General features: G+C 38.6%; 1 protein-coding gene across 1 annotated transcript in view; it reads right to left on the bottom strand.

Annotated features, from left to right (window-relative positions):
* The window catches only part of MICU3 (Mitochondrial calcium uptake 3), a 114848-nt gene that overhangs the window by 9577 nt on the left and 91793 nt on the right, over positions 1-13478 (bottom strand). The window contains exons 2-6 of the mRNA XM_074103351.1: positions 11899-12037; positions 11253-11363; positions 10383-10430; positions 9335-9417; positions 6912-6977 (exon numbers count right to left, since the gene is read on the bottom strand). Coding sequence (XP_073959452.1) covers positions 6912-6977; positions 9335-9417; positions 10383-10430; positions 11253-11363; positions 11899-12037 — 447 coding nt within the window. The remainder of the gene's footprint in view (positions 1-6911; positions 6978-9334; positions 9418-10382; positions 10431-11252; positions 11364-11898; positions 12038-13478) is intronic.

The following is a 13478-nucleotide window of genomic DNA, read 5'->3' as shown; positions in this document are numbered from 1 at the left end:
AAACTAAAGTTTTATTTCTTGAGAAATTATAAATAGCCAAAAACTATAACGAACACGTATATAACTATATTTTATTGTGCCACAAATTTATGTGAAATGTAAATTAAAAAAGAGCATCTTGCAGGCCTGGGCCTGAAATTTTGTATGAAATTCCATTAACGACCTCTCGCCTAGCCGCACCTGAAACTTCACAGCCTATTTTAAGTAAACATAACATCAATCTGCATGTTTGAGAAAATTCTTATTACTCCGTCAACTAGTGGTCAATATTGAACCTTATTTTATTCACATTATTATCTTATTCATTTGATCCTTCGAACCGGATATGAATCAGTGACCTATGGATTAAATTATTATTTTATTCAGTTAGATGAGGTATTAAAAATATTGGACATTCAGCAGAAGCAGCAATTGACTGATTGTGGTGCTCAAAATGATCTAAACACTCTTCTTCCACTGGCTCGCATTGAGTAAGCAGCAGGGTTGGCAGCGACTACCTACCCTGGTGTGCAGCTCTAGTCTAGAGGTCGCCTTACACATGCTCCTTCCTAGCATGCTAATAATAATAAGCATGCTAGTAGGTACCTAAAGTACCAGTATCTTAATAATAACATGTATCCTATACACACATGCTAGTAGGTAGCATTTGCTCAATAGTAGCATGCTTTTGTGCTAGTAACTAGCATGTGTAACAGTAGTTTAAACGATATAATCCACTCGCACACCGAGGGTTTCGCACAAAACCGTGAAACAGATTGTAACAAATTCAAGTAGACGAGTCGAGTCGATTAACTGTTATATATATAGGATTAAATAGTTAATACCAAAGGTACGGAACCCTCAAAGTAACAACTAGATGCATTCTGCTACCTTTGGCGAACTCCTGGAACTCCAGCTCCAACACTTCAGTCTGCAGGTTTTCCATAAACTGCTTGAACCCGTCAAACTTCAGGTCACTCGTACCCTTCTTGCCAAAGAAGTGGACCTGTCGAAATCAAAACCAAAACATTTATTCGCTAAGTAGGCCGTAGGTCGAGTTGCGGAAAACAGCCCACTACTACCTATACCTTGTAACGAGGTGTCATACAGCTCGTTTCATCCTAACTCTTTGTACTGTCTGGTTTAGCACATATTAAAAAAAAATAACATTTAAATTCAAATTTCCTTTTCTAAATTCCACACCTGTTCAATTTACGTCAAGTAGCCATTCTATTCAGAGCCTCCGAGCTGAACACTTATCTTTCTTTATCCTAGATCCTATAAATCTCTTAAAACTCCATAAAAAGCTCATAATTTACTACTCCTATACGAAGAAAGTTTTATAATTGTACTGTGCATTTGTGAAGTTTTATACGATTATTAGATAATAATACTACTGGACTTCAGTGCCATTGATTTATATAAATAAAGAACTGGGCACGGAAACGTAAGTTGATTAACTATGTATTTTTATAATTGTTGATGCAGTGTCAAAGCATACCTTTTAGATACTTAAGTCCGCGTCTGTTTGTCCGCAGGTGCCCTTTTATTGTTATCATAAATAAATATCACTATCTGCCCTATTCCTGTCTTCTTCCTTCATCCGAACAACTTCCCCGGACACCACCCCGTGACACTGGCGCCCAACGTGGTAGAACCTACCCAAGACCCGAAAACCCGAAGACCCGGAGACCGAAGATTTCAATGATGATGATGATGTCAATGTGAGACATGGAATACTCCTAGGTACTCACACCTACAAGACAAGTCTATGAAAGTGAATACGTTGAGTCTAGCTTTCCTATAGATCGGTAAAAATAGGCATTCAAATTAAGTTGTGCTGGCGAGCGCGGCACCTTGTAGTACCTGGCGTCCTGAGCAGCCACCCCAGGGCTCCCCCCTAAATCCGGCACTGGTACCGACCGTGCGGGTTTTAGGAGGGGGGAGACCCGGGTAGGTTAGCGGTCAGGATATTATCTAACCTGAAGCAAGGTGTCGACGTTCTGCCTCCTCTGCAGCCCCTGCTCGTCATCGACGTAAGAGTCGTGCGGCTTATTGTCCACTTCTTTCCCTTCCTCGTTGCTGTCGAGACCCCTTTTTCCTCTCCACGCGAAACTGAAGATTTTCTCCATCTACGAACATAAACATTGTCATTTTGTGTCATGTGTTTTGGGTGAGTTTTGCAAGATCTGGCAAAACTGGGTGAAAATTAAATCCACAACTCCACACTTATATAACTGACTGGCAGACTTTTATAAGTAAAACGATTTGCTACAGTTCGACAAAATTGGTAAATTTCTGCTAGTACTTCAATTGTTACAATTCTGTCGAAAGCACTTGTTTGGTTCAGGACAGGGCAACATTTTACCAGATCAAGAATGTCCGTACCTACAGGGCCCTGGTCTCAAAGGTTTACAAGTAGGTAATTTGATCTTTTGAAAAAAAAAACTAATAAAAAAAAATAATTATGATGAATATTTCAAAAATTAAAAAAAATTTTTTTGATGCCATAGGTCAAACAAACCCCAGGCTACCACGGTTTTAAGTTTTTCTCTTATTGCTAGTCTTGTGTTCTCCGCATCCACCGCGATCCCGCGATCTTAACCAGGTCGCCGCTCCATCTTGTTGGAGGCCTACCGGCAGCTCGTTTCCCGGTCCGCGGACGCCATTAGAACCTTCTGACCCTATCGGCCATCAGTCCTGCGAGCAATGTGCCCCGCCCACTGCCACTTCAGTTTCGCAATTCTTCGGACTATGTCGACCTTAGTTCTACTGCGGATATCATCATTTCTGATTCTATCCCGCCTTCCTCTCGCATTTTCTTAAATATTTCATATCAAATTCAATTTAATATTTTTTTATGATAATTGATAACTAATGATGTAGGTACCTGACTTGTGTGGTTGTGTAATTGTGTAAAAATAAAATTACAAAGAAAGTTAAAATCACGCTTAATGATACTTATTAAATGCTAGTTAAAAAGCAATTTGTTAACGTTGACGATTAGATAACGTTAAAAATAGTTAAAGCGAAAGTTTACTTATTATTTAAAAAATAAAGAGACACGCTTTTAAAAATATTTTGAACAGAAATAGTCTTACCTTCTTTTTATAATGCTTAGTAAAATAATAAAAAAATATAGTTGCGTTAGTAAAAAACATCAAACATCATTTGAGACAAACACAACACACATTACACACGAACATGTTCGGTAAAATTTTGCTTTCAATCGTGCCTAGGGACGGATGTAACGAAATTATTTCTTAACTTAACAAGTTTTAGTTGGATAATGTTGATACTAGTTATAGTTTAGGGTGTCCCAGGGTGCAGTGTCTCGAAAGCCCAGAAGTGGAGCACTTTAAAGCGCATTCGAATGAACCCCATGTATGTAGCGCGATTTTTTGTAGTTACACGTTTTCCAGGATAAGACATTTTTGAAAATGATTTAAATAAAAGACTTTCTCGGCGATTGGGATGGTCATATTATAGACCCCAAGATAAAGCTGCTTTACCTTTGGACTTTCGCTATTTCCCGTGAAAAGTTGTATATAAAGGGGCGAATGTTAAATAAAAGCTAACTAGGTATGTATTTATTACAGACCGTAGATGAATAATATTACTAATTATATAAAAGTAAAGAGGTAGTGCATTTAGTATTTTATGATATCGACAGAGCCTACACTGAAATAGAAGAGGACAATAATCACATGAAACGGCGTGTAGAATTTGGATTGACCTGGTCACGTTAATTACATTACATATATAAATGTACTAACAAGTCTAATTATTATCGCTAGACTTATGGCCTGTTTTACCACTAATTGATAAATTTTATGCAACAAATGTCAGTGATGCTGTCTCTGTTGTTTTGTCCGAATAAACAGAAATGGCATAACATATTTATCTGTTATGTAAATATTATCAATAAGTGGTTAAACAGGCCTTATATCAGTCCTGGAGTAGCTCAGACGAGACCAAAAATTTAAGCTGACTGCATTTTTAAGATAAATTAGTTTAAGTAATTCACTTTATTAACGAGTATCACTAGGTCATTTCATTACCTACATGCTCATAGCGTGCAAGGAAAATGATCTCGTCTATCTAACTCGTTCTAACATACGCGTATTGAATATGTCGGTCTTCCTCTTGCCAATGCATCTATAACTAATAGTTGGTACAAAAATCACAAGCCAATTCAAAAACTACGAGAACTTTAGAGACTCCAATAAAAAGACGTCACAATAAACCAATTTATCAATCATCTCTCCAATGCATTTCGGACTTACTGTCGAAGGTTTTGGGGTCGCTTTTCTTCCAATTTGTTCTTGATCGTATTGATGCCCGATACTAACGTAAGCAGCTAACATAGTTATACATAAAATATATATTAATAAACATAAAGTAATAAGCATAACCAATTATTTTATTCATTTTTAATTTATTTAAGAAAAAAAAATGTTATCATAAAATTAAGAAATCTCTGTGCCGCTCTGTGTGTTATTCACAATTAATATTGCTTTTTAGAAAAAGTCAAAACTGTAATTATATTTAACTCATCTGTTTATAAAGTAGTAGATAGTAAAAAAGTTACTGAACTCTATTTCCACCAATAAGCTAAAAGATTAGACGAATATGTACACATACGAGTATTCAATTTTAATTCCCATTTCAACAGTTTAACGAACACAAACACGAAGTATTTTAGCACTTTAACTGGTCATAAAATATTGATTTTATCGGACGTCACTCTGTGGAGGACCTCGATGATCTAAAACTAAATCATGGCCACAAATAGTCATACTCGAAATCGTAGCTTTGGAGAATCTCCGGTGGCGGTGAATCAGCGGTGGTAGATTTTTTTTGACATTCATAAGTGCTTGTTATAGCCTAAATTGAATAAAGATATTTTGACTTTGACTTTGACTCCAAATAACCAAAATGTAAACGAACATATCATTAAGATCCTCAGATAACATCGTTTGAATAATGACGAAAGCTGTGTGTGTACTGACGTTTAAGACTCAATAAATTCCGAGAACTGCTAAACCACTAAAAAGCAGTCGGAACTAATTTTTTTGAAAGTCCAATCCATGAGTTTTCTGAAGGTTGGATTCTCATTATGTCCGATTCTCATAATCAAAAACTATAAAAATACATAGTATAGTACCTACATATATTTTTTTAAACTAGCTAACCAAAAGATCCAGTTAAAATGCTAAAACGAGAGCGGCACAGTCCCCGCCCCAAAGGCCCCAGCACGTTAGCGTTTGTCGAGAATATGAAACGACCATCCCTTTCACACTCTTATTTATTGTTAGAAAGGGATATACGCTTTATATCCGCGACAAAAGCTAGCAGACTTCCCCGATTCTATTTGTGACATTGAGATTTTAATCTGTATCGTGAGATCATATGCAAGGTTTTCTTAAAAGCGAAATGTTGTTCAGGTGTGCCATTATGCCAATGCAATTATGCAATGCCGTTTCAAATCTTGGGAATCGTATTTCTAGACTCACCGTGCCCCCTTGATGATCACACCGAATTGCACCGGCCAACCCCTCGCTCGATTGTACACGCAGAGGTCAAAGTCAGGGTAGGCCCCATCACCCCGCTACTCCCCACACCAGGGTAGGCACTGGCACAGCCTACCCTGGTGTCTACTCCAATATGTACCTACACGTCATTATGAACGGACGGTGTAGCTACACCGTCCATTACGCTACACTGTAGCGGGTTTTAAATACAGGTACGGTCAAAAGAATCAATATATACCTATACGTTAACCAAGATGTCAAAAATATCAATACACCTTTATGCCACTAAACATAAGGTCGATGTATATATATGTTTAGACGACCGGATGGCCAAGTGATTTGAGAACCTGACTACGAAGCTTGAGGTCCCGGGTTCGATTCCCGGCCGGTGCAGGTATTTGTGTGAATAATACGAATCATGTTTTGTCCTCGGGTCTTGGATGTTTCATATGTATTTAAGTATGTATTTATCTATAGAAGTATGTTTATCCGTTGCCTAGTATGAATAGTACAAGCTTTACTTAGTTTGCCCCATGTTTTTTTTTACATATTTTGACACGGGCTGTATATATGCTTACATTCGACAGATGTAGAGAATATCGGTTTTCCCAACAGGAAACGTCGGATCTCACTCGGAATACACCATCCGAAATGTCAGTCAATTGTTGTATTAAATGAGTGACATTTTCATTAACATTAATATGGAACTTCGCTATAGTTTAGTGTCAAATGTCAAAATGAAAATATAGAGCTGTACGAAGGGCGCTGAAGTTAATAGAGACAGCATGACAAATACGAACCGAAACGTAAGATGCCATACATAAATCGCGTTACACCGATTCTGATCATGTTTAATTAAATCCCTCCTATCACAGTGAGGGCTAATTGACAAGCTAAATATCGCTAGATAGCGTTATAGTATCGTGAGATCCGTTTGACTTTGACGTTACCTCACGTGACCTCGCGATACTAACGCCATCTAGCGATATTTCGCTTGTCAATTAGCCCTCATTCACAAATCACCAGACCACCCAGCAAAATCTGTCACGTTATTTATTTTATGAATACCCCCATATACTTGGTTTGGATAGGTATTAAACTACATGTAAACAAAACAACGTCAATTGGTGTCTTAAATATTGAAATTGCCCCATTAAACTATATAAACATTTGCATTTCTGTATTGAAATACACTAGTCTTAGTTTGTATTACAATGATTAGATAACTAAAATGTATAAACCTTGAATGTACCAAATCTGGCATCTGAAGTTTGTTTACATTTAGTAAAATACCTATCCAAACCAAGTGTAGGCACACCTGAAAAACTGTCCTTTGTAATAATCTCAATGCACCTGAGAATCAGGGTCTCGGGCATAGAAGCACTCAACAAAACTCACAGCCTCCTTGCTTTTCGCGTCCAAATCTTTGCGCTCCTTCATCGACCCACCCAGCAACCGTTGGATCTAGTTCATTTTGCAACAAAACATGCTAAGAAACAAAATAAATACAATACTAATACTATATTTGCAATCACACCTTAAAAGAACCAGAGCTGGAAGTAAAGTGGAAGATAAATGAACGTGCAGTCCAATTCTCGGTTAGCCGGTTAGCAACTTCTTCCAAGAGTGAACCGAAAAGAAAAACCAGGAAACGTTAGGGAGGCTCCTTTAGCTTTAGATTAGAGCGCTTTAGCTTTACAGTGCTCTTTCAGTCAAACTAAGGCATACACTAAATGGCCTGATATTTAACCTTGCTCCACGAACATAACCAGCACTGGAAGGGGCCAGATTATTTCCCAATGAGGGCTATCGTTTTTTGTCTCACTAGATGGAGCACTGTTGCGTGAGGTTTTTAAGTATGGCTTTCAAAGTCTTATTACGGGCGTGAAAACAAAGTTTCGATTAAAATCATATTGAATACACCTTAAAACCGTGCCATAAAAATATCGAGCATGCCACAGTGTTGCATAGTCCCCGTTTTGTTCGAAAAAAAGGGAGGACAAAGGTTTCCGAAAGACAAAACTGTCTCAAAACACAGACATTCATTGCTCCGTAACGCATATTTGCCATAATTAATTTCAGATATTGCAAAATATTCACAAAATTATTCTAATTATAAATAAACCCGCGTAGCTCACCCAAAAAGTATGAGATTTGACATTTCGGAGACCTCACACTACACTAGCGCCTCTAGTGGCGAATTCATACGCGATAGCCCTCATTGAAATAAGTATTGGGAACAAGGAGATATGAGTATTTCTCGCATCAACTAGATGTATTTTATATAGTAGAAGATACAAGCCTATATTGATTTTCACCGGTCTGATAATAGAATGAAATGTATTTTAAAATAAATTTAGTATGTATTAGAAATGGTTTAGATAAAATAATCCAGGACAGGCTATTTTTTTGACAATATTTTTTAATTAAATACGGACAACCCTATAATATCAACGTGTTCACAATAAAACAGCGCTTACGTTGATAAACAATTGGTTCTATTATCTATTCCAGTGTTTTTCAACCTATGGGTCGCGACCACCTAGGAGGTCACGAAGCCTCTTTAGGGGGGTCGCGAAGCCCCTATTACTTGCTGGGAAAACTACTTCAGCAAAAAAACAATAAGTTTAAAAATATTTATTCAGAAAATGTTAACTAAAATAATATTTGTCACAAAATAAAATACATGGAAAAAAACAAGTAGGGGGTCGCGAAATATTTCTTCATACTAAAGGGGTCGTGTCATGAAAAAGGTTGAAAATCACTGATCTATCTAATCAGTGAAAGTGGCATCGACATAACATTTTAAGTTTATACCTGGCAACCCAGTAGTTCATCCAGGTAAACAATAGCAAACCCAACGTCTACATATTCTATAGGTTACTACACACACACAGACATTCTACACACGTAGACTATACATTATATAGGTTCTACAGGTACTTTAAGTCAATATAAAATTTTCTTATTACCTCGATGATGCAGATGCAACAAAAATTTATTAAATATATTTTAGTTTCAAATAATTCAAAATAGCCTGTCCAGGATTTTTTCAGCAAATCCATTTCTAATATATTTTCTCATAGTTATACTAAATTTATTATAAAATAAGTATGATTCTGTTATCAGACCGTTGAAGATCTTTTCAAGTTCGGATCTTAGACCAATATTAAAGTGTTAAATACGACAGCAAATGAGCTTAGCGTTGTCAAATTGCCGAATCCAATAGAGATATTACGCGAAAGCGTTAGAGATCGCGAGTATGCCTGGCCATAGAGCCTCCCGCCCGCCTTTTCCTGGTTAAGTGGAAAAAGAGAGGGATAAACATAATAATGATTTCTTGTCCCATGAAGATTGTCTGTTATTATAATAAACAGGCAGGTATTTGGAAAGGGTCTAAATGGGCTGGGAAAAAAATTGTAGCTGATTTGAGGAAACATTCTATGGTCACACAACTTCATAATAAGATCACTTTTTTGTGCATGTATTATTTGTTTTTTTCTTTTATCTGGCTATAAATAAACGTAAATATGTATTAATACATTGCTGGCCAATACAATAGTTTACGAAAATTTTCATTGCCTTCACAAAAAATCGACGAATTTGTGCGTAGGTATCACAGAATTCACAGATAAAGCAAAATCGGACCTACTATCGCTAAAGGTCTCACTCCACATGCTGTGTGTCGTTTCTAGTTTATGTATTAATCTAATCTAAATTGCAAAGTGCTGATCACTACGGATATCGACAAAGAACTACCATTCAGTGATGAGTTCTGATTTCTATGTGGATACATATTGGATGTTTCAAATGATACTTACGACTAGAAATTCGTTCTTATCTACTCTTTGGTTGCCGTCCGTGTCGAACATGTTGAATGCTATCTGGAAGCCTGACGCTGGCTCTGAAAAACAGAATCATTATTATTACCCCTTGGGCACTGGGCCGGGTCTATCACAACAGTAGGTAGATATTTTTCTAAACTCATTGATTTTAATAAAACTAATATCTTTCTGCGACAAAAGAGGTGAATTTTTTATTGTTTGATTGATGTTATTTTACAATAAATAAGTTTCAATGTTGGGTTCCATGCGAGGCCACCGGAGGAGGCAGACCTAGGAGGAGATGGCGGCACGATTTGGACCGATTCCAGTCAGATTGGCAAGAGCTGGCCAAGAGTAGAGACGAGTGGAATAAGAAAGGGGAGTAGAATGATACGTACTTACGTTACCAGGTTTTGATACCAGGTATTTCATTGCAAGTATACCAACCAACCAGGTACCGACCAGGTATACTTGCAAGATTTGAAAGTATTTTTCCATTAAAGTAAACTGTCCCTTCAAAGTAAGTACTACTACGTCAAAATTCCAAAATGCATAATTATATCTTATATTCATACACATAAGGTTCAGATTGTGCTAATACGTGAAATAAAATACTTTCAAAGTAGTTTACGTCTTGAATATTTTGAATCTTACCTGTATAACAACAAGGTTTTAAACTTGCAAGGAAGCAAGTATTCGACTAGTTGCGTTGGACAGAAAATACTTTGAAAGTATTTTGATACCTGGTTTCTGCACCTCGTATGAGAAGGTAGACGTACTTTTAAGCCCTGGTACGCGATTTAGCAAGTATAACCAATCCCTAAAGGGGAGGCTTTTGCCCTGTAGTGGGACACATTATAAACTAGTTAAAAAAAGTTTCAATGTTCTATTTGCGAAAAAATAACTAGAATTTGACCATGTGACCTCTCATCGGGCCTATCTACTTTTGGACTTCCTCTTGGAATGAAAGAGCTTAGACCGACGATTTGATACATTAAACATATCTGATTTAGGGGTCATTAAAATGTTAATCTTTCTTACTCACTTGTTAATATAGATAGAAGAAACAGGTACTCTGTGTATGAGATGATACCTGAAAATAAATGGAATCTCGATATAAAAACAATTTAAGAGTTTATAAAAAGAACCCGATGTAGGGGGAAAATGAGCATGCGGATGACGTGATGGGCAGCAATCACCGCCGCCTATGAACACCCGCAACACAAGGGTCACAGGTGTGACGGATGTTCTCTAGATATAGATATAATCTTTATTCTTCAAAACAAAGACATGGCTTAGTAGAGTAATAAAACTAACAATTAAATAAAAACATAAATTAAATAACAATTAAACATATCAGACACATAAATGAGAAGCCATGTGATGCACTGAAGAACAGGCGCTGGCTCAGCATTGTGCTGCGGTAAGCCGCAGCGCTGGTATTCTGCCAGTACCCATACCGAGTAAGGACGCCGACCAACGTGATAAACTCAGCGCAATCTCGTCATCAAATGAGTTTTATTATTCAGTGGTTATAAAACCCAAAGACTTACTTGCTCTTTTACAAGTCGAAATTATATGTTCATGGTAGTCCAGCCTGGAATCAAGAGTAAAACCCAAGTCTCGAATACCCCGAACACGGACCATCTGAGTATGATTCAGACAATTATGTGGCTTGAACTTGCTTTGGGGATCGTGTAAAAGAGATGATCCTGCATTTAGTGGTGTTGAAGTAAAGTTTGTTTTTGTGTTATGAGTTTGACCGCTATATGTGTCTATGTGTGTGTGTCTGTCTGTGGCACCGTAGCTTTTATACGGGTGGACCGATTTGAATGCGGTTTTTATTTATTTGAAAGCAGGTTTTTTTAATGTGCCGATCCGCTTCCTGCAAATCGCGTCAGCTAGCGTCACTCACCCCTGTCCCGCAGGTTGCGGAACATTTGCGGCGAGCCTTTCTTCAGCGCGGGCGTGTTGTCTCGGAGCTGTTCGATCTCCTTTGTCGTGAGCACGCGTCGCTTCAGTCGCGCTGGAAACGAAACATTTAGGAGATTCATTTTGGTAATCAGGCTAAGCCGATGGTAAGGCTGAGTTTCCACCAGAGACGTGCGAGGATGTGTTGCGAGGAATGTGTTTTTCTTGAACCAATAGAAACTCTTCATTTACCTATAAGCACAGCTCTGGTGGAAACAGGTGACCGGGATCAGATTTTTGTATATACAAAACAGGAGAAAGATGTGTGCAAGGAATGAGTTGCGAGAGATGTGTTGCGAATCACAGACACTGAACTAAAGTCATCGACATAGCTCAGAGAATTAGCAAGTTGAAGCGCCAGTGGGCTGGTCACATCTGTCGAACCGAAACCGCTGGAGTAATCGAGTTTCTGCATTAGTGGAGACCGCGTCTCGGCAAACGTAGTGTAGCACGCCCTCTGGCCAGGTGGAGTGATGATCTGGGAAAGGCTGCTGGTAGAAACTGACTGAATGCAAGCCGAGGGCAGGGCGCAAAGGCGCTCATCGGGGGAGGCCTATGTCTATGTATGATGATAATGATAAGGCACTCACGTCTCGGCTCCTGTTCCACCACGGACTCCAGAAAATCCTGCGGAGTCATGTACAGCTGGCCGCCGTACTCCACGGACGCGAACTTGATGAAACGCCGCTCCCGGGACGTCAGCTTCACCGATTTCGCCAGCTCGTCGGGCTGTTGAAGAAAATACAATGTCAAGACTTGTTCTAATAACTTATGGGTTCAGTATCTTGAACTAGTGAGTGAGAGGTGGCGTAGTTAGGTAGCCCAGAAACGTGATGCAAAAAATAAATTGCCTATATTCTTCCTGAATTTTGGCAATAAAACTGTCGCGTTAAGTCCCGGGTGTACGAGTTAAAATCGCGAAAGTTAAAAATAATATAGTCGTAGTTTTAAGACTGTAACCTCTCAAAAACAGAATACTTATAAAAATCCTAAGGATTAGTGAATAGTTGCCCAACAAAGCTCATTTGTATTTTACCCATTCAGACAAAAAATATAGTTGACCCCGACACCGTTCAAGCCTTCCCCATTGCTCCTATTTGTAAAGATTTATAACTTCTTTAACACATCATTTACACTCTTGCCGCGAGCCTCACTTCATTCTCGCCTTTAGAGCGCGAATGTTAATACCACCGGTGAAGTCTTCATGAATTTTGTCTAAATTAAAATGCCGCATTTATATTCAAACTAAGTTAGCAGGGAAATGGGCAGGACGAGTGTGTAAATACGACACTTCTCATGCCACTGTCATTGCTACGTGTGCTGCCCAGCGCTCTCCTAAAGAGCGGCTTTTTGTGCGGAAGTCAAAGCACCGGCAGCGCCAGTGGCAGTGAGTGATAACATTCTACTCCGTCTGCTACGAAAATTCAATTAACGATGGACAAATATACCATCCACCATTTTCTATGACGAACTTTCTTTTATTTCTTCTTTTGTATTTGATATTTTTATACAAAATCAATCAATTTTTGACGACCGAATGGCTAAGTGGTTAGAGAACCTGACTACGAAGCTTGAGGTCCCGGGTTCGAATCCCGGCCGGTGCAAATATTTGTATGAATAATACGAATGTTTGTTCTCGGGTCCTGGATGTTTAATATGTATTTAAGTATGTATTTATCTATATAAGTATGTTTATCCGTTGCCTAGTGTCCATAGTACAAGCTTTGCTTAGTTTGGGACTAGGTCAATTGGTGTCAAGTGTCCCATGATATTTATTTATTTATTTATTTAATTATGTGTCGCAAAAAGACAGCACGGACGCGTAATTATTGACGTCTGCCATTTCTGAAGCTCGTTGAGTGGGCAGTATGTAAACACATACTCGAGCACGATTCTGCTGCAGCAGTATTTAATTAAGGGAATTATTGCTGGCAGCGCGAGTGGCAGCGGCAGGGGCTGAAGGTAAATTTAGTAAGTATACCCGCGCTCGACGTGAGCGTAGCGAGCCGCGAGACGAGAGTAAGCTAGCGTGTGTGGCTCGCCTCGCCGCTCGCACGCGAGTGTTAATGGGCTTTAAGGGGTGGCACTCACCGGTAATTTATCGGCATATTTGTAACAAAACGGCTATTAGCTAGAGGACAATGCGGTTCCGACGCGATTTTATTACAAC

The sequence above is a fragment of the Choristoneura fumiferana genome, chromosome 20, assembly GCF_025370935.1.
Source record: "Choristoneura fumiferana chromosome 20, NRCan_CFum_1, whole genome shotgun sequence".
Taxonomy (NCBI): Eukaryota; Metazoa; Arthropoda; class Insecta; order Lepidoptera; family Tortricidae; genus Choristoneura; species Choristoneura fumiferana.
The sequence above is the reverse complement of the archived record's forward strand: the minus strand, read 5'-3'. Positions and strand labels throughout refer to the sequence as shown.